Source organism: Amborella trichopoda, chromosome 9 (assembly GCF_054954075.1).
Source record: "Amborella trichopoda isolate Santa Cruz 75 chromosome 9, AtrichopodaSantaCruz75HAP2 v2.0, whole genome shotgun sequence".
Lineage (NCBI taxonomy): Eukaryota > Viridiplantae > Streptophyta > Magnoliopsida > Amborellales > Amborellaceae > Amborella > Amborella trichopoda.
The window spans coordinates 10,650,001-10,672,854 of record NC_142344.1 but is presented as its reverse complement, the minus strand read 5'-3'; the positions used below and the strand labels follow the sequence as shown (position 1 = coordinate 10,672,854).

Here is a 22,854-nt window from a genome sequence, read left to right as displayed (position 1 = left end):
CTGCCTTGTTGTCCAATATTGATTGTATAGTAAGGAACGTTGTGGCGAACGTAGTAGTGGACTCTTTAACAGTCTCTCGTATGCAATGCTTCCTCATCAAAGCATGGAGGTATGTGTGATTGTATATGAATCTTGTAAAACAACTTGCACTTTAAAATATAAATTTTAACCCTCTTCAGCTTCCTTATATCTTTAAACATCAAATTAATACAATGATAATACATGGAGTCTAATAATGATTGGGTCTTCTCTCCATTAGCACCAAGTCTGCTTTTCTGTAGTTTGCAGCATTGTCAGTCACTACTTGGACCACATTTTCAAGCCCAACCTCATCTACAATCTTGTCCAAGGTGTGCATATCAGTCTTCCAGTATGATTATTTCTTAATAAGTCAATGCTCGAGTGGTAAACAATGCCCTTAGGGAAACTTATTAAAAAATTGACAAGATACCTGTGGGACTTGTCCTTCCAACCATATGTCATGATGGTCACTACTGTACCTGACCAACATACCTTGAACTGCGCAATATGCTTATCGATATCCTAAACAATAGCTTCTAAACATGGCCCTGCATGCTCCTTCGCAGTTGGGCCTCTAACACCTAGCCTTGTCTTAGCTATAACAGATATCATCTATAGGTAGAAGTCTAAGCTCGTAGAATTAAATGACAGTGCATTATATACCAGAATATGTTAATCATCCTTTTCGCCTTTTCTATTAATATACCTGCTGATGAAAATTTTATTTATTTTGATGATATTGTGGCTTGTGGGGATCAAGTCTAGAGGGTTCGCGAGTCATTGGTGGCACATCTCTTGGTTCATATCAGTGCGTAGTAGATGGCTGACTATAAGAGGATGGACGACTAGAGAAACTACGCCTTAATCTACTAGATGTTGACATAAGCAATGAAGGCCCGCATCCTCCCCTACCCAGTACTACATGTTGTTGAATCTGATGGCTAGTGGATGTACCATCCCTTCTCCTATACTTCTGTTGAATTTTCATTTGTTTATAATTCAGCTCTTGGAGGCTGGCAATCTTAGCTCGTTCCATTTGCACCTCGAACTCTGCTTCTTGGTCCTCATCCTCATCTATTGGACTTTCGTACCCCCTCCCTAGCTCATTCGCATCCATTTCTCTATGCTCCTTTTTTCCTTTCCCATCAATAATTAATTTTAACATTTGTTGTTTTACTGTCGATAGCACTTCTTTATAGCTGGTGATATTACCCTTTACCCAAGTAAGGTGCTCTTTTAGGATATATATACCACTACACATTTCCTTGTTACAGAAATTACATCTAACTTGTTCCTTGTCATTCACTTTTATGTCATACTGCCATGTCACATCTTCCCTCATCATCTTATTATTTCCTTGTAAATTTTTTGAAAATAAAAAGTTCATAAAAAAATTATTTATTTGGGACATTTTTGCCTCAATATTTTACCCAAGCAAGGTGCTATTTGCATTTTCGATAACACAAAAACTAAATAAAGCCTTACACATCGATCCATCCCTCTTTGCATAATGCAACTCAAGGTAATTTTTTTTTTCAAACCTCAACACCATTGGGGATTTAAAATTTTAGACTATTGATTGAATTTAGACTATCTATCAAATTAAATTTCTAAAAGGAAAAGAAAATGATGCAGGCATAAATTCCATAAGAATAAGAGATGTGCCCTAAAAACAAGATGCACGATTAATTCCATATTTATAACTCATAATACACAACATGCATTTTATGAGGAAAATCATGAAGGATTGCATAAGGTAAATACGAAATTAAAACCTCACCCAATCTAGATGAGATGTAAAAGCATTAAAAGCTCAATGAAGAGCTGAAGCAAAATGATAGATAACTTGTAACAAATAAAAAATAAATTACAAGAAAATGTCACAAACAAACAAGAAGTTGAGGACACAGACATCAGTAACAGATACCCACGGTCTGCTATCAAATTTTTCACCAAAACAAAAAAATCAACAATAATCCCATAAACCAGCAATACATGAACAATTTTAGGATTGAGGAGCAAAAAAATGATGCACGGTTATAGGGATGACGAGCAATGAGACCTTGAATCGATGAGAATTAAGGAGCAATACAACATCAATATACGAACAAAACAAAAAAAGTTAGAGAAAAATAATGAAGCACTACCAATGATCCATGAAAAAGAAAAGCAAAGTTGGCCATTGATAAATCATTCTCCTAAATTATCATAACCATGAATCAATAAATAGCCTTCATAACCATAAAATAATTACCTCGACAGTAAAGATATTCAAGAACAACTGCGAGATTAAAATGATAAGAGCGAGACAAACATACCCAACTCTATGTGTATTTCTGACTTGAAAATCGAACAATGCGAGCCCCAACTTTCTCTGCAAAGCACAAACCCTCCATGGTTTGTGCTATTGAAATGGCGAATTAACCTGTTTTGAAGTAGATCAAAAAATTAACCTGTTTTGCCCCAGAATTTGTGCCTTTCGTAGACATGCAACTTAAAATGTAGAATTAGGATAAAAAAAAACCTATAGAAGATTGCAACTTTAAAATGAAAAACATATTTTTATAAAACAATTATATAACATTAAAAACAATCTAACAAGCCCACCAACAATATAAAACATTAAAAAAAATATATATATATATATATATATATATATATATATATATATATATATATATATATATATATATATATATATATATATATATATATATATATATTCCCGTATTCATCACAAAAAAATTATATTTTTATAAAAATATATATAACATTAAAAACAATCTAACGAGCTCACCAAAAATATATAACATTAAAAGTAAAGAATTTTTTTCTAATATTCATCACAAAAAACATATTTTTATATTAAAAAAATATAACATTAAAAAAAATCCAACCAGCTCACAAAAAATATAGAGAAAATTATAAAATACACCCTAAAATGGGCTATCTATGCAACTTACCCCCACAGACTTTTTTTCCCCAAACAACCTTTCCTTACAAAAACCCCTCAAGGTAAAAAGTTGTTACTTTTTGGATAAAAATACCCTTCTTGTACAAACCAAATCAATGCGCGATCCCAAGTAGAGTAGTGCCAGAGCGCAGTATACTACTGCCATGGTGGAATGTCAAGAAGCACTGTCGGAGCGCAGTGCTACATTGCCGAAGCGAACTGCCGAAGTGCGTATTTTCAGTACCGGAGCGCGTTCTCAAATTGCCGGAGCGTGTAGTATCACTGCCGGAGCGCAGTTCTCAGTATACCGGAGTGATACGGGTCTGACAAAGCACTGCCGGAGTGCACATTGTGACTGCCGGAGCGCGCATTAGGACTGCCGGAATGCAGTCCTCCATTGCCGAAGCCGAAGGCCGTGTGAAATGAAACGAGGGTATTTTAGTCTTATTTTATGTTACTTTTGGGTTGGGGGGTTTTGCGAGGAAAGGTTGTTTGGGGGAAAAAAGTGTGAAAAAAAATTGAGGTGGGGGTAAGTTGCATAGATAGTCCATTTTATGGTGTATTTTGTAATTTTCTCAAAAATATATAACATTAATAAAACGTAATTTTATTGAAAAATATTTTTTTTTAAGAACCCTAAAATCGAGCCAAAACCATCAATAACAAAGAAATTTAGAGTCCAAATCAACCCCAATCTTTCCTTTTTTGAATAAATTGATCTGGGGATATGATAGATATTTCCATTACGATTCAAATTCCCCAAATTTCATGAAGATCCATTCACTATTGAGATTGTTCTTCACAAAATGGCGGATTTTTCACTTCATGAAAATTTCAGAAAAAAATGCGGAAAAAAAATCAATATAAAAACATTTAATCAATAATAAATCAATATACCTAGTTTATTTGATAGATGAAGCCTTGATGATCAAAATGCACTGATCAATTCGATAAAAAAAGACCAATTGATCGACCAGAAATCAATTTTTTTAGATTTAAATTAGTTATTTGAGCAGCAGCACTTCGGGCCTAGAAAAACCTCCAATCTTCATCGTTTTGAATAAATTGAAATATGGAAACGTTTAAGGCCTCAATAATGAATCAAAGCCCTCCATTTTTATGAAAATCCATGAGGTATTGAAGCTTCTATTGATAAAATGGTGGAAATTTCTAATATTAAAAAATCCGTCATTTCAATCCATCAAGAACTCTTTGTTTTTTGATTTTTTATTCAATAATCGATGATTTATAGAAAATTACTAGTGTATAATATCAATAATTCACCGACAAAAACAAAAAAATTAGAAAATGGAATGAAAAAAGGTTGCAAAAAGCTTAGTCACGGTTTCTGTTTAAAATAACGGCCCCTGTGTCAAATAACAACCATTATCTATGATATTGCCGTTATTTACAGTATATCGACCGTTATATGGGCTAAGCAATCCGGTTAGCAAAAACTGGTCGGTTTAGTGAGAAAACTGCTGGTTCGAGGGCTAACTGGCCGGTTTTTTGTACCCATTTTTTTTTGAGCTTACCATCTTGCAAGTAGACCACCAAAACCGACCTTAACCCGAGACGCCACCCCACCGATAGCGATCTAACCGGCCGGTTTTACAAACACTGGTTTGACACTCATCACCCTTCTTAGACCACTATGACACCATTAACCATTATTATAAAAAGGCCACTATCACTCTTAGCTTGTGGCACTTTGAGTCTAGTCAATGACGTACTTACAACTACTCGATTTAAAATTTAGCACACAAGTATAATTGTGACCTATTAGTTCAAAAAATAAATTTATATACTTTTTAAAATTTATTACTTATTATTAAAAGGTGTGATTTATAAATGCAGATTCCTAAACAATCAAAGTAATGCACACCATCAAATATAGTAAAAAAATTTCATTTCAATGTTAAAAATCTTTATGATAGCCTAAAGAGTTTTTTTATATTTAATTATAAAATTTAAAGCTTCAAAAATAGCGTAGATCAAGTGGATACGAACTCTTAATAATCTTAAAAATTGATGATCTGAAAAATGCATTACAAAATGTACTATTTCCAATGCTGAAATCTTTTTTTCTCATTTCCATACATTTTGAGGTCAAGATGATCGATCTAATGAGTTTTGAGGGCCAAATCAACCTCTTCTAGTGAATTTTTTAGGAGTGCTTAAATTGATTGTTTAGGGCCTCACCCCTATATAAACTATTTCCTTACACAATAATGTGTATAGTACACGAATAGTTCATATGTATCACAGTACAAAGATGACTATTGGTCCATCCCATTGTGCAATGGTGCATGTACCTAAGCCAAATTCTCGGTATTTGTCGAACTAGAATCATTGTCCTAGCATTCCCTCTAATTTTCAATTATTTTATGGGGTAGGGTTTGGATATGGTTTACAGAAGGGTACAACTTTAAACAATCAAAGTAAGGTGCACCTCCAAACTTTATCATAGGATGTAATTTTGATGTCGAAAATTCTTATGATGACTCAACAATCTATTTTCCTATCTAATTATAAAATCTTAAACTCCAAAATAGTTTAAACCAATCTATCAAACCTGAATTGGGTTTAACTCCACTACCCAAATTAGAAGACAACTTGAAAGATGGTAAAAGATGACAAATTAGTGAAAGCTGCATTGCTTATTTTATGGAGGATAATTTTGTTGTGTTTGAGGATTATGACAGGGTTCAGTTTGTTTAGAGCCGAGGCTCTAAACAATCAAAAGCATACCTTTAAATAGGGTTGAGAAATGTGGTTTCAGTACTAGAAATCTTTGTGATAGCCTTAAAATATATTTTCATCCTTAATTATAAAATTTAGAGCATAAAAAATAGTATAGATCAAGAAGATCTATGAAAAATTGAAAATTTTGAAATTGATGGTCCAAAAATGCGTTACAAGATGCACTATTTCCAAAACTTGAAATCCATTTTTTCTCATGTCCATGTATCTTGATGTCGAGATGGTCAATTTGAGGATATCTGGGCATCAAAACAACCTCTTCTAGTGAAAATTTTGAGGTGGACTATAATTTGACTGTTTAGAACCTCCTCTCTATATAAACTTTTCCTTTTAAAAAAGGTTTTGGTAATGGAAGCATTAGTGGAAAAATATTAGTGTTTTAAAAATCAGCGCTTTGGATCAGAACCAGCTGATCTAGATCGAGACTCCATCCGGCTGATCCGAATCCCATCAAATATCTAAAACCGGTCAATTCCTCATGTGAACGAACCGATTCTAACCAATTCTCTTGCATAACCAGCTCGTTCTATTAGAGAACCATGCCACACCACCCAGTTCAATAATTATTTTGTAAGTTATTATAGTTTTTCAATTTGCAAATGTTTTTGACAAAAAAAAATTACTTTCACCCTCCCTCCCTATGACGGTGCCCCACATGTAGGAGACACATTTCTTAAATTGTCTTGTACCCCATCTCATCCCACAAAATCGATGTGGGATTGAAGTGATGATACCCCTCTCTGTGTGTGTGTGTGTGTGATAGCACGTGACTGAATCTATTTTGTTAGAATTACCTCCAACTATAAAATTTTAAACTTCAAAAATGACCCAAATCAAGTGGATCTATGAGAATTTTTAAAATGGATGATCAAGACAATGTGTTGCAAGATATACTATTTTTGAGACTCAAAGTCCCCTTTTTTTTTTTCACATCTATACATTTTGATGTCAAGATGATCAATAGAGGGTTTTCCAACATCAAAATGAACCTTTCCAGTGGATTTTTGAGGTGCACCTTAATTCTTTGTAACGTTATATAAACTTTTTATTTTTTTTAAGACCCTGATAAAAGCAAATGGAATGAAAGTGGGCAACACCATGCTCCCCATCATTTGGTATTATACGACCGGATGATAATGATATTTTTAGTACTATAATTTCCTGCAGTCCTTACAAAAAGATAGCGTTAAAAGGGCACCTTCCACTTGGCCTGAACCCAGATTTCGGAACCCTTTCTACTTTTAAAATGAGAGACCCATGACAAATACATAGCCATGCGAATGCAAATGCAATCCCAATTCTCTTGAACAACGATACAAAAACAATACAAAATACAGCTTTTGTCTTTGATTGGCAGACCAAAAGACAGCTTTCTCACAAACCTATTGTTTACAAGATTCTACATAATTCCATCAAAGTGGGGTGAACTTAAAAATAGCCTCTCAAAATGCTGCTCCCCAAAAAACCCGAGCAAAACTAGGGTCATTAGATTCCCCAATAAACCCTACCAACACTTTTGCCAGTCTCACCAGATAACAAAGAAGAAGAAGAAGAACAGGGAGCACCCCAAATGCATTATCAGGTCTTATGATAGAAATGGTTCATTTTTGCAGTTAAAACTGGCAACAACATACATCATGAAGCATATGGAAGATGGCATGTATCACTGGCAAATATCAGAATGTCGAAATAAAACGGCTGCTTCCTCTACGGCCTCGGCCAGATAATTTAGGCACTGTTCTAGGCTGTATTATCAAGAAATAAGTCAGTGTTCCAAGTCATCTCAGTAATGCAACATTGCTAAGTCTTTTTAAGGTCATGTTATGAGATTTCTCTCCTTAGCATTTAGAATTTTTAATGAAACTTGTTAAGAAAAATAGAAATTTATTGAAGAATCTCATTTATTTACAGAATTTAAAAATAGACCCTGTATTTTATAATTTTGGCTCAAGCACCATTTTTTAAGAGCACATTGTTTTTCTTTTTTCTCATACTTCATCAGATTATGTTTAATTTTGGGTGTCCATACTTCTCACCTTTTTAGACATGCAAAAAACACCAAAAGAATAATTTGAAAGAAATAAAACGATCAAAATACTCCTAAACCCCTGACAATTGTAGCGGTGTTTTGGTCATTTTATTTATTTCAAATTATTTTCATGTATTTCTTTACATGTGCGTGTGATGGTGAAAAATATGGAGGCCCCAAAATTGAGCTCAATCTGATGAAAAGAAAAATTAAACTAAAATGCAATATGCATTCTAAAAAAGTAGGACTTGAGAGTAAAATATAAAATACATGAGACTATTTTTGAATTTCAAAAATAAAATTGTATTTTTCAGTAACTTTATTAAGAAAATAAATGTATTGATACTGGATGAGTTACATGTTCATAAATATTAGAAGTTGTGAAATCACAATAAAAAACAAAAATTTAGAATGCTGAATTTTAAAACTAGAGAAATTTTTCAATTTTTTGTTCATTTTTTAAGTTTTTATTTTTTATCTTTTTGTTCATTTTTTACTTTAGGTAGGATAGTTGGGAAGGGGAATGGAACTCGAGATGTCATGTTGTGGCACCCACCACCCTGACCACCTATGCCATGAGTCCATTCCTAGTTTTTTGCTCTTTTTCATTTAGTAAGAGTAACATTTGACGGTGAGGCTCACTATGTTGTCATGGTGGGTAAGCAGCACCCTGGACTAGTCAACATCCTTTTTGTAATTTTTAAGATTTGTTTATATATTTAGAAATTTTTGCTCTAATATTACCCAACAATTTTAAGAGAAATGAAAATGTTAGAAATATACCTCACTATGAAATTTCCGAGACCAAGATTTTTCACTACTGTCACTAGCTTTCAGGATTCGCCCTCTTCTAGTTATCTTATCTTGGTGCTTCTTCTCAGCTGCCTTCAGTTTGCTAAGACTCGGCCTATAAAGAATCACTGCTCGACCAATTTGTCCAATTGCCACAGACCCAGTTGATTCTTCCAATTGTTTAATCACATCATTTAGTTCTCCTGGGCAACTTCCATGTATTTTGAGCTGCCAAATAAATTACAGAGCATCTAAAACTGTTAAAACTTAGAAATAAGTTTTACTTTTCTAAAAAAGAAAATTTTCCAGTACTTTAGCAACTGAATTACAGGGATTACTATCAGAGCCCACCTTTTGCTATTCCCACCCAAACATGGTGTGACTACCAAAAAGTAGCTAGAATTTCCAGTTTTGCATTTGAGTGTGACTGGCATTTTGCATGGGTGCAACTAGCTGTTCCCAAGAATTACTAATAAAATGGTAATAATTCTGCAAAAAAAGGGGAAAAGCTCCCCAAAATTTGGAAAAACATATATGGAGGACTGAGATAATAATGTAGCAACAAGTGTTGTATTATAACATGTCATCATCGTCATCATCAGAGCTTTATCCCAACTGTTTGGGGTCGGCTACACAAATCATGTTCTGTCATTATGCTTCATACCCTCAGTAAGACACATAACGTAGATTCTAAGGATTCATTGAAAGTTGTGACAAAGTTGTATGCTAGCTGCCTACCTAACACAACCCTCCTTTACCTGAGCTTGGGACCAGCATTGATTGGCATGGGGCCAGCCAAGGTGGAGTTTTGTATAATAACAGATAACAACATAAAAACAAACTGCACAACCAACAACTAAGGAAAAACTTTATGTAAGGTTGAGGCCCTAAACAATCAAATTAAAGCGCACATCAAAAATTTACTAGAAGAGGTTGTTTCGATATCCAAAACCCTCAAATTGATCATCTTGACCTCGAGATGTAGAGACGTAAAAAAAAAAAAGAAGTTTCTAGTCTGAGAAATAATACATCTTGTAAAGCATTATCTGGGCCGTCAATTTTCAATATTTTCAAGGGTTTATAGATTTACTTGATCTTCACTATTTTTAAGCTTTAAATCTTATAATTCGAGATGAAAATAAATTTTCAGGCCTTCACAAAGATTTTTGCTACTGAAAAATCATCTTTTGATACTATTTGGAGGTACGCCTAACTTTGATTGTTTAGGGCCTCAACCTTGTACAAGCCACAACCAAAACTAATAACTTAAGAACAAAACTAAAAGTAAGACCCACAAGTATATAAAAAAAAACCAGCCATGTCAACGAACATGTGTTCAAAGAAACCACAAAACATATCCAATTCTCTATGGAAGAGAATCCTTCATTTGGATACCACCACAATAATTTGGGAACTGATTAGATTTCTTACAAAGGAAATCCCATCAAATAGAGTTCTTAGCTCTGCAAGAAAATTAGACATGATGGCAGAAGCCCTGCTCACCATTTAATCCATGCAATATACCACCACAGCTAGCCACATTAGCTATATCCATTGTAACTACAACATGTGGCCTTTGGGCTGGTATTGCATATCTAAACATGTTAACACCCCACAAAACATGAAAGCATAACCTAAACTTGAACTAGTGACAATTTGAAGTGAATCTGTTCATGCTACTGCAAAGATATGTCTTCATCTGTGATTTTTTTTTATTTACATATTACACTTTACTTATTCAAGCTCAAACAAGCACCGTTTCACTGAATATTAGTAAATATACAGATGTATCAAGATATATCCTCATATGAAGGATACCAACACCAACACTTGTATAAGTAAATAACACCTAAGGCACTTGTCGGACACGAACACTCTATCAGTGTCCAACACTGAATGTAGCAACACAGGAGTCATCCACAACAGTGCCCAAAGAGATGAAGGCAACCAACATAAAAGGGATGATCTTCAGTGCTTTCCAAGGGTGATCTTCAGAACTTTCCATAGGCAAAAGCATCCCTTCTCAAACTCTACAAGATGCCATGATCAATAGTAGCAGGAGAGGTCATTGATTAACCATATTCCTTGCCAACATCAACCCCCATCCCCAAAAAAAAAAAAAAGAAAACAAAAACCACTTATCCACCACCATACCTAGGAAACTTGAGCCACATTACAAGAAAACCCTTAACTTGCAATTCATCCTTCCTCTATGGGTGTTTGGAGCTCAAAATTCTTTTAACGTTTTAACATAAATATAATGCTCGCATAAAAGATGACATAAAATATCAGAATTGTCCTTGTTGATAGGTAATGCTCATGGAGACACCATGGGGATGCTTGGCGTAACTGTGTTTAAAAGCAATATAGAAATTAAACTTATAGGTTTCTATATACTTCATTATTTAATAACTGTTAATGTCTTCTCGAATGTAGCACTAAACTAGTACATTGAACATTATTTTTGTCACAAATAATACATCAAACATATAAAAGTTAATTTAGAAAATAAAAAATTGTAGATGTTTTCTCTAAATTTTATGTTTACAAAAAATTTGGAGTTTTTATATTTTTTCTTTACTCTTTATTTGACTTCTTGCCCATTCCAACCAGTTGAACCCCCCAAGAAAGCAGTGTGGAAAGGACCAAAATCTTTTTCAGTTTGATGATTGGTCTTTACTGGAAACATAGGAAAGTCAGTTTAAAACTTGTATTCACTTCCTTTTAAGCAGACAATTGACATTAATAAATCATTAGTTTCAGCATTCGGAAACAAGATGTCACATCAGCAAAACACATACCAATTTTAATTTTCACATACTTTTTTGAGGGGGGTTCATCTTTTCATATATTGGAGACTTCATCTTCTATATATTAGGAAGATAAGTGGCAATAGGGTAGGGTTTACCTGGGGCAACAAGCCCTGAAGAAGACTGTTGGAAGTGTGGGACGAGAGAGTGAGCAAACTGTCACGGGCTGAACTACAGCCATAGTCATTTATATAAGTTGGTTTGTAAGAGGTTCGTTGGGAGCGCAGTATGGAAGGCAACAAGCTAGCAGGTGGTGTTGATGAGGATTTGGATAAGGTAACACCATTATCGGTTCGTTGTTGATCAATAGAGGGCGGTGTATTAGATTGTGTAGATAGTGGTGTTTGTGTTGATGGAGATGACTGGTATTAGGTAGAACGAGATCATTAGCAACTCCATCAGACTGTTTGAAATCTTACCTAGATACGAAATTTCACATCAAGGATTTGGGACTGCTCAAATACTTTCTTGGTATCAAGGTTTCCTGCTCAGCCATGGGCATCTTCCTTAGCCAACAAAAATACATCTTGGACATTTTGCAAGAAACTGGTTTTCTTGGATCCAAACAAGTCCAATTTCCCATGGAGCATAATCTTCGGTTAAGGTGTGGCTCGTATTCTATATATTCGGGCCTCAAGCCCCCATGGATATATAGTATAGAAGCCACACAACTAAATTACTGAACCCCATGGATGCGTTACAGAATACATACATTGTATTACTAGAAATCCCTTAGACGTGTGTATAATACCCTATTTATAGGGTTACATCTTTGTGGTACCGCCTGTTTACAACTTAACTTAACTAAACGTGTACAAGACTATGAAGTCAAAGATATCATGTTGTGTTTACAACTTAGTTAAACGTGTCGTGTTGTGTATATTTCAACACTCCCCCTCAAACTCAAGATGCATTAAGAGAAAGCAACTTGAGTTTGGACAAATGAAGGCAAGCCCCAGACATAAAGCACAAATAGAAGAAGCTAGAGCAGCGACAAATCAGCAATCCTCATAAACCGATGCCTCGAACAGAGAAAGCTCGAGCAATAGTCCTCATGAATAGATGACCAGAATAAAGTAGGCTCAAGCAATATAATCTTCAGATCTTTGCTTAAACGAAAGGCATTAAAACTGTCAAGACAACTGAGAAAACAATATGGCACTTAGAAGTGCCAACAAAACTCGCTGAAAACTCATGACCGATTTAACATCTCGAATCATCAGATCGGATCGGATCGAGTAACAAACTCGATCGTACAAAAAAGAATCTTCACAATGAAGATATAATATGAATGAAGTGGTTCACCATTTGAGAGATTGTGACCCACCAATTTTGAAAATGTGCAAATAAATGCTTCCCTTCTTAAACAAAATGGTCCCTCACTACACCGGAGAACCATCACTACCTACCAAAATATTTCTTGGATCCCTCTGTCTTTCTCCTTTCACTCGAACTTTCTCCTTTCTCTCTCTCTCTCTCTCTCTCTCTCTCTCTCTCTTTGTTTTACCCTTATCCACTCATTGTCTCTCTATTCCCTTTAATAAGTAGATAATAATAAAAAAAGACAAATAATGGGTTTGATAGTGGTAAAGAGAGAGAGCAGTAATTGCACACAGAGAGAGGCAAATCATTGTGGAATGGGATTAAATTTTCCCTTGAAGAAGCAGAGGTTTCTATTATCAGGCATCTTAGCATAGTGGTCAGCAAGCACATCATAGAAACACAATGAGCTCTTGCTGGCAGCAAAGAGAGAAGCTTGCGGCATCCTGCTGCAAGAGCATTTGAAACCAAATGCTCAACAAGGGAAAGAACTATAACATCTCCTTCCTTTTTCATCTCTTTTGAATCGTGATTATTGAAATTTGCTCACCCTCTGTCTCTAGACTCTCTACTGTGTTGAAATATACACAATCTAATATCTTTGACTGCATAGTTGTGCACACGTTTAATTAAGTTGTAAACAGCTTATACACAGGTTGTACCACAAAGATGTAACCCTATAAATAGGGTATTATACACTCGTTGAAGGTATCTCCAGTAATACAGTGTATGCATTATGTAATACATCCATGTCATTCAGTAATTCAATTGTGTGGCATCTATAATATGCATCCATGGGGGCTTAAGGCCCAAATATACAGTTTTTCACGTTATAACATGGTATCAGAGTAGGTCCGATCTATGCACCTGTAAGCTTCCGCCATCTGTGTCATCTATCTCAGCCACTCTGATTTTGATATGTGAGCATGAAAGCTCCTCCGTCATTTGTCCCATTGCCTCTTGCCAAGATTTTCAGCCACCCGGATCCCATGCCTTTTGTGCCAAATGTTTCTGCCACTCTGATAGGATTTGTTTGCCTCAGAACTAATATATGTGTTTTTATCTCTCTTCTCGGATATCTTGGGTAAGAGAAAAAAGAAGAATGATTTCGCTAAGTCTCGTCCAGATGATCTGCATCTTCTTCCTTTTTCGTCTCTTTCGAATCATGATTCTTGAAATTTGCTAACTTTCTGTCTCTACTTGCAAAAAATTTGCTCTCCTTTCACATCATGAAACTTGCTCTTCCCCCTCTTCGATGATGCTATATTTCTTTCCCTTGTAGAGAAATAAAATCATCTAGGGTTTTTCTGCCGGTTTCAAATGCTCTCGTAGCAGGATGCCTCGCTGTATTTCTATGATATGCTTGCTGACCACTATGTTAAGATGCCTGATAATGGAAACCTCCGCTTCTTTAAGGGAAAATTTCCATTCAATTCTACAATGATTTGCCTCACTATGTGTGCAATTATTGCTCTCTCTTTACCACCATCCAACCCATTATTTGTCTTTTTATTATTATTATCTACTTGTTAAAGGAAAAAGAGAGAGAATGAGTGGATAAGGGTAAAACAAAGAGAGAGAGAGAGAGAGAGAGAGAGAGGAGAAAGTTCGAGTGAAAGGAGAAAGTTCGAGGGACAAAGGAATATTTATTGCGTAGTGATGGCGTAGTGATGGCCCTCCAGTGTATAAGGGACCATTTTGTTTCAAATATTTTATTGGGAAGTGATGGCCCTCCAGTGTAGTGAGGGACCATTTTGTTTAAAAAGGAAAGCATTTATTTGCACCTTTTGATAATCAGTGGGTCAATCTTTCAAACGGTGAACCACTTCATTCATATTATAACTTCGTTGTGAAGATTCTTTTCTGTATGATCGAGTTTGTTACTCGATCCGATCCTGTATGATGATCTGCGAGATGTTGAATCGGTCTCAGGTTTTCACCGAGTTTGTTGGCTCTTCTAAATGCCATTTTGTTTTCTCAACTGTCTCGACAGTTTTTCTGCCTTCAGCTTCAGTGAAGATTGAAGATTATATTGCTCGAGCCTACTTTCTTCTGGTCGTCTGGTCATGAGGACTATTCCTCGAGCTTTCTCTGTTTGAGGCATCGGTTTATGAGGATTGCTGATTTGTTGTTGCTCGATCTTCTTCTATTTTTGCCTTATTTTTGGGGTTTGCCTTCATTTGTCCAAACTCAAGTTGCTTTATCTTAATGCATCTTAAGTTTGAGAGGGTGTTGAAGTATACACAGCCTGATATCTTTGACTACACAGCTGTGTACATGTTTAATTAAGTTGTAAACATCCTGTAACACAAAGACGTAACCCTATAAATAGGGTATTATACACTCGTCTAAGGTATTTCTAGTAATATAGTGTATGTATTCTGTAATACATCCATGGGGTTTAGTAATTCAGTTGTGTGGTAATTATAATACACATCCATGGGGGCTTAAGGCCTGGATATACAGTTTTTCACGTTTTAACAATGTCAGTCAAGAGCATATCTGACTGTGATTGATTTCAAGCCTATTGTTTTGCTATTAGTTCAACTTATAATGCCCCTTACAAAGGACACTAGACTTTAAGTGCATAGCGGCTTCGCCAAATGAATAGAGAAACAACTGCCCCAAAAAATCAACATTGCTTCTGCCCTGAAACTCCTTTTCCACAAGTACCAAGCAACCTCCAATATTTATCTATACGATAAATGCCCTGAAATTACTGAAGCATACTACCAATCAAATTGGCCAATCAGGAAAATGTAGTATCAAACCATCACGCAAAGATTATACTAGGAAATATGAATGACTTCACATCTTTGAACAATAATGAATGCTTGAAAGTATATGATGCAAGTTAACCTTGGAACTAAAGCTGGCTGTTGGAAAATTATTGTGCTGCTACAACTCTAAATCAATAGACAAGATGGCGTATGTTTCTACCTGCATCCTATGCACTCAAAATCTTAATTGAGAGAAGAGGGCCATTCTTCTTTAGATTCAACTATTGGGTAAGACACTTTCTAAGCCTCTATTTATTTAATTTTTCTTCAGAAAAAGACATTTGGCTTATTTTGACTAAGCTGAGTTTTTTTTTTTTTTTAAACCAAGGGTCCCTGAAGTAAGTTTATTGACTCCTTTCTAGTGTCATATCCATGAGCTTTCCTAAAATCCCCCTCAGAATTTATGCATTATTGCCTGCTATTTCAGCTAGAAAATATCATGCATAGTTCATTCACATCAAAGTTTCATGCAACTCCAACAACCACTACCTTAACTTAGGCTGCATCCTATTGTCAAATTTCTTTTAAATCATGTGATATATTGTCATAGCCTGCCTAGTCCCTTTCATTAGTATGATAAGGAAGACCGTCCCTCTTATATTCTACAAATAGTTTCCTATTGTATGAGTATGCTAGTTAATTGCTTCATGTATAAACCCCTACTTATGAGCAAAGGATGGTTGCCTTTAGGAGCATCCTGATATAGCAAAGAGATATGAGCCTGCAATTAAACATAAAGGCCTCATGAGGTCTGCAGCATCCTATACATATGATGATCCCCTTAAACTGCTCTTCCTTGTATCTAAGTTTTTTATTTCCTTTTTTTTTTTTTTGGAAACCCAACTTGTCTTTGTATATCTACTCACAATTAATTTTTGCATCTCTGCAACAATTAAATGAATATGAATTTTACATGAATTTTGCTTGTTTGGAGAATTTTCTGTTTTTGGAACAAAAACCAAAAATTTGAAAACCTTGTGTGCTACAACTTGACTTGATTTTGTGAAGGTTCAAAGTCGCAACAGGAGTTCAAATTTTGAGAATGCCACTGTGACCCCATCCCAAAAATGAGGTGTCAAATAACAACATGCCTCTCTCGAAGCTTTACTGTACCATAAACTTGATATTTAACTTTATTTTGGAAGTTTACCTTACCCAGAGAGAATGTTCCACTAAATTATACATCAAATTGCAGACAAGGCACATAAAGATGCAGAGGCACACCCTAAAATAAATTCAAAACACAATTGGTTCGATCCCCACAGATGAGTGACTCTCTCTACACTCCTACTCTAGTGAGCCAGTCTGTCCTGCCATAAGCCATTCTAAACACGTGAGGGAACAACATGGGTCTACTAATACAGAACTCAAGGATACCCTTCATAGTATAAATAAATAAATATATATATATATATATATATATATGTGTGTGTTTTGGCATGTTTCGACACACAATGGACATGGCACCCATGTATGGCACTTTAGAAACTCAAATACTTCTCATTAACCTTTCTTGTTAAAATGTCGCCATGCGAATCCATCACCTAAGACCCCACCTCCCCCCTTTACATAAACGGTATATGAGCATGTCATGTCAATTTCGGAGGGGCATTTATCTATGTCAAACACAGACACATGTAACCACGTCTTTATAACATAGTGCTTGAACGTATTTTTCAGCACCTTGGTCCCTGGTAGGAAGCAGGTCAATAAAGCCTATAAAACAGTGGAAATTCCTGACAGTCTCAAAATAGCCCCAGAATTGGTCAAGATCTTTATTAGCACTTCAAAAGACCACCTGCCAAGTTTCATCGCGATTAGACATGTCTAAGGCAGTGAACACGAAGAAACAATTTCAACGAAATCGGTCTCTAGCATCCTGAAATGGACTTTGTAACCAGAGTCATACTTTTGGTGCATCAAACAGCTGTAGGACCACCACCATTAGATCGAGCACGGTCGAAAACCCCTATAGGTCAAGTTTCGGCTTAATCAGGCACTCCAAGACAAAGTTATGGGTAAAATATTGAAAAGGGGTAAGCCGCACACTATTCCCGTGTGGCCTCACTCCATCAAAACACCATTAAAGGTGGCTATTTTTACAGTCACGGACAATCACTTTTCAGGGCCTATAACTCACTCGTTCCTAGTAGGATCGCTCCCAAATTTGGTGAGCGTATTCGTCTCATCGAGACGAGTAATTCGATATGCGGTACGCCCCGTGATGACACCCGAGCAGGGAAAAAACTAAATGAAAGCCATTGATCCATGAAGGAAGTTGCAAAAAATTCAGCAGCAGCGCGCCTTGTTCGAGCAGCCGGATCACGACGCTCCCATACCCAATCGGCATGAAACCAATTGCATTATGTGCGTGAGGTCAGAGGCTATCTCTGGTCCGAATCTCACATATGATGAACGGCTGGATTTCACACACGAAGACGTCAAAGCTGCTGTAAATTTCGGCCACCGGATTTCAAGATTTCGACCAAAAACTTAAAGACGACAAAATCTTCATCCGTACACGAAATCGAGTTACGTTTGTTGCAACGCGATTGTGAAGGCATGCTCAGTGTGATTCAATGAAGAAGTCACGAAGAAACATCAAGGAACGAGCACACAATCGATCCGAAGTTTTCAAGATTCATCCAAGATTCAAGTCTCGTAATCATGGCTCAAAAACATGATTCATGGTTCGAAATTAGTATCAAAACGATTGCCATGCCGAGCACTACAAGAAAACAATAATCTTTCGATCAAACGGGCATCAAAACACCCCCGGGTTAGCCATAGAAGATCACGCAAGATCTCGGGCAGCAGCAAGGACTGTTCTGGAAGTCCACACATTGTTAGGCAGGGGCAAAATAGTCTTTTTGCAACCATTTTTATAATTTCTTTAAATTCAATTAAATCGTAATTACCTTCAATTAGGGTTACTTTCAAGCGTCCACCCATGTTTGGGCCCAATTCTATATAAACAGGCACTGCCTCACTGTAAAAAAACCCTCGGTTCATTCTTTGATCATTCAATAGAAATTTCCATTCTTGCTTGAGCCTGTGAGTATGTATTGGATAGAGAGAGAGGAGAGAGAAGAAAAGGGCCAATACCCTTTGGGCAGGTAACTTTCTCTCTCCTCCCCTCTTCTCATCTCTCTCTCTCACCCTCATTACAACTGACGCATGCCCAGTGCCGATTGGTTTTCCTTTCTCTCTCCTCTCTGTTATCCCCAATATTGGGTGCGGTTTTCCCTCTCTTCTTCTACTTTCGTCGCTAGCGCCGGGTGGAGTTTCCCTCTCCTCTCTTCTCTAACAATCGGCAAATCCCAGTGTCGGTTGGATTTCTCTTTCTTCTCTTCCCTAACAGTCGCTGAACCCTAGCACTGGTTGGATTTCTCTCTCCTCTCTTCCCTAACAGTTGGCGAACCTCAACACCGGTTGGATTTCTCTCTCCTCTCTTCCCTAACAGTCGGGAAACCTTAACTCCAGTTGGATTTCTCTCTCCTCTCTTCCTTAACAGTCGGCGAACCCTAGCGTCAGTTGGATTTCTCTTTCCTCTCTTGTCACATTTAGCAAAGCCTAGCACCGGCTCGATCTCTCTCCCTTGCTTCTCTCCCGTCACAACCGGCGCAAGCCTAGCGCCGGTTGGTTCTCTTCCTCTCTTCTCTTCTGACAGTCGGCGAAGTCTAGTGCCGACTGCCTTTTCTCTCTCTTCTCTTCTGAAACAGTCGGCAATGTCCAGTTCCGACTGCTCTGCTATTCTTTCGTTCGACTAAGAGGGATGGAGGTTAGCATCTCATGGAAGTCTTGTCGTCTAGCCGTAATGTAGTTGTGTCAGGATTGCTTGGCCCGTTTTATTGCCACAATAGACTGACCATCGTGCTTAGCTAGTCGGTATTGGTAATGACGTCTAGTAGTGATCCCGTGAGCAGGTCTTAGTATCGACCCGTTTTGCTACCACATCAAGCCAAATACTAGCCAGCTTGATCCTCTCGCTCAGTCAAACTCTTCTCTCTCCCGTCTTTCTTCTCTTCTTCTTTTTGAATGTGTCTGCTTGTGTACGTTCATCAAAGAGGAAAAGGTTGAGGTCTGACCCACCCGTCTTACAACCTTTGTCATATATGTGTGTAATTGTAAAAAATAAGAAGAATATGAGCCAAGGGAGGCGATTCCAAACCAGTTTCATTACTGGGGGGGTTTTTTCGTGATTTAAGAGGGCAATCACGCGAGCCAGCCCGAGTAAGTCCCGAACCCACCTTTAAAATTTCTCTCTCACCGATTGGTAGCACCTGCCCTCGTTCTCGAACAAGGTTCCCGAGAGAGCGATCTCAGAAACGTCTCGGGTCTTCTCTCAAAACCCGAGACGTGTGCGCCCATCCAGATTCGGAGGGCGAGAGCGCAGCACATACCACATAGCTCCACAGAAAAGGGAAGAAGCCACAAGCCCACATACGACGACTTGGTAAATCACCTTAACGATGGTTCAGAAAAGGTCTAAAGGAATTGGAGCCCAGTCAACAAAGATGGCATTCATGTGGTTGGGGTTTGCCTTCAATGAGTTAAGCTAGGTAGGGTAGAATCTGACTTGGGTGACTCTTCTTTACCAAGTTAGGACTAATATTTTCCAAAGCGAATAGTTTTATCAAAATCAAAAGTGGGACTAACAATTAATTAAAAAAAAAAGAAAGCAAAATTGAGAAACTACTGCCGAGGCTTCAGCTTCTTTTAGATTTCAGGGGCTGTTGAGATATTAAAAAAGCATCAATATTTGGAAGAATTTGTTAAAAACTATACCAAAAACTGCAGGGAATCCATAATTGTTTAGGTTCCTGATACTACAGAGGAATTTGTAGCATTTAATTTCTAAAGTATTATCTGATATTCTAATGGAATGAATAACCCAAAAGTAAAAAATAGTTACCATGAATGCCCATCAACAGAATAACTGAAGTGTACAGGATTTTTTTTCTTGTTTCTTTTTTCTTTTTTAAAATAGTTACCATGAATGACCATCAATCAACAGAATAACTGAAGTGTACAGGACTTTCTAGCAAACATTATATATGCAACATCATGTAAATAAAGTACCATTCCAACTATTTCTCCACTACTAATATTGTCAATAAATTTGGGTTTCTCCCCCTTTCACGATAATGAGGACTGTAACAGAATTGGTGTCCATACCTTCAAGACCTCATTGGCCTCTAGTGTCTCTATGAACGAGGCTGCCACTGCAGGTGTCACCCCAGATTTCCCAACCTGCAAAAATCAAAGTTTTGGAGAGAGAAAATGTGATGAAATGGAGTACGAAAAGACACTCAGAGCTTATGCGGAAAGTAAGAACAGAGACAGAGCATACCTGTTGAGATTTGAGCTTCTTTCCGAGTGAATGTGCATAAGAAGCAAGCTCCTTCTTCTCTTTAATACTCAATTGGAGCAAGGCCCCATGACCATGGCTTCCCCTTAAAGTCTCTAGACGACCTTTTACTTGTTGTTGAGGTTGCAGAGGAGAGAGTGTGTCATCTTCGTTTTCATGTAATTGGAATTGGCCGAGAAATGCGTCATCTTGGGGTTCATGGGATGAGAGACATGGAAGAGAGGGAGAAGAGAGAGAAAGGGAAGGAATTGAAGAAGCAGAAGAGAGAGAAAGTGAAGTGAGGCGAAAGGTGGGTGGAGATGGAGAAACGAAGAAGGGAGGAGGAGGAGGATGATGAGATAAGGTGGAGAGAAGTGATGGCAAAAGGCGAAGAAGCGCCATGCCCTTCTCTCTCTCTGCCTATTTCTCTCTCCTCCACATTGTAACTCGAAAGCTACGCTCCACAGAACTTGGGACTCCCCCTCTCAAAAATGAGTTATCCGAACTTGAGACTTTTTCTCTCTAAAATGAGTTCGGACTGTCAGACTTTCTCTCTCTAAAATGAGTTATCCGCATAAATCACCCTCCCCCCTCTCACTAGCAATTGATTTTTCAGCTCTGTTTTTTGGGGAGTTTGCTCCTGCCTCATGCATTTTCCCATGATATGAAAATTCAGGAAATAAATTCATAAAAAGACGATGACCATATGGAGCCCCGTTAGGTACACACAAAAAAAAATTAGGTAAAATACAAAAATGAAGTTTCTATGAAAACCAAATAAAGCCTCATCTTAAATCTTTGAAAAGCACTTTCAGCGACAACTCTCATGGTTCTAAATCACTTTAAGTGACAACTCTCAAAAAATCGTACCGATCTTTAAATACTTAATTTTAGGAAAAGTAGACGGTCTAGATAATTTATTAAAATATATATTGTTTTAGGTTTGAAATCCTAATTGTCTCTGACAACCAATGGTTTAAAAAACGGATCGGTGACTCGGATCGGGCTTCCAAAAAACTGATTCGGATCGGCGAATCTGCGATTCGGATCGGGAATCGGGTGAATCGGTCATAATAAAGCTTAAAAAAAATCCGAAAAAATTATTAAAATTCATTATAAATATTGTTTTTTAGGAATTCAATAAGAAATGAGGGTACTCCATTAAGAATTTTCATGTTTTTGAATGAATATACGAATATTGATATGTTCTTTCCCTGCATGAACCGCCATTTAGCATTTAATTTACATCACACAAAAGGATAAACATATAATTATCATGGAATAAGTATATCAACATACATGGACTACAATAAAGCATAAAATTAGTAACATATGATCTAAAAATAAAATGATAGACGACGTTATTGTTCTTCTTGGTCACGCTGGTGCCATTGATTGAATTCGTTTAACAATTCATTGATTCGATCTAAAAACGAATCATCGATATTAGCAGGCGTCTGACTATTCCCAAATCCCTGAGTGTTAGTGTTTTGTTGTGTTCCTAATCTAAAATCCCCGAATATTGTCCATCCTTCATGCTCACCTGCACTGCCGTGCTCATCCCTACACTTTTGCTGTTGGGACTCGATATGTGAATAATATGGCTGAGATAGGGTGGCCTCATAATCATCATCTCTCTCATTTTCTCTTTGAATAATATGGATTAAAAAAAAAATAACAAATTTTCAAAAAAATCGATCATGGATTAAAAAAAAAAATCACAAATTTTCAAAAAATTCAATCATGGATTAAAAAAAAAAATCACAAATTTTCAAAAAATTTAATCATGGATTACAAAAAATTCAATCATGGATTACATAAAATTCGATCATGGATTACATAAAATTCGATCATGGATTACAAAAAAAACAAACAAAAAAAAACAAAAAATTCAATCGTGGATTACAAAAAAAGAAAAAAACAATTCGATCATGGATTACAAAAAATTCAATCATGGATTACAAAAAACTCTATCATGGGTTACAAAAAAAGCAAAAAACAAAAAATTCGATCATGGATTACAAAAAAAAAAACGA

The 22,854-nt window shown here is 36.6% G+C and overlaps 1 protein-coding gene across 1 annotated transcript; it reads right to left on the bottom strand.

The window, feature by feature from the left end:
* Window positions 1-7,018: 7,018 nt before the first annotated feature.
* LOC18424266 (RNA-binding CRS1 / YhbY (CRM) domain protein) lies at window positions 7,019-21,333 on the bottom strand. Its single transcript, XM_011630650.3, has 4 exons — window positions 20,822-21,333; window positions 20,647-20,721; window positions 8,550-8,786; window positions 7,019-7,482 (listed from the first exon to the last, which is right to left on the bottom strand). The coding sequence occupies exons 1-4, from the start codon at window positions 21,218-21,220 to the stop codon at window positions 7,414-7,416; spliced, it is 780 nt and encodes a 259-aa protein (XP_011628952.1). The 5' UTR covers window positions 21,221-21,333; the 3' UTR covers window positions 7,019-7,413.
* Window positions 21,334-22,854: the final 1,521 nt, after the last annotated feature.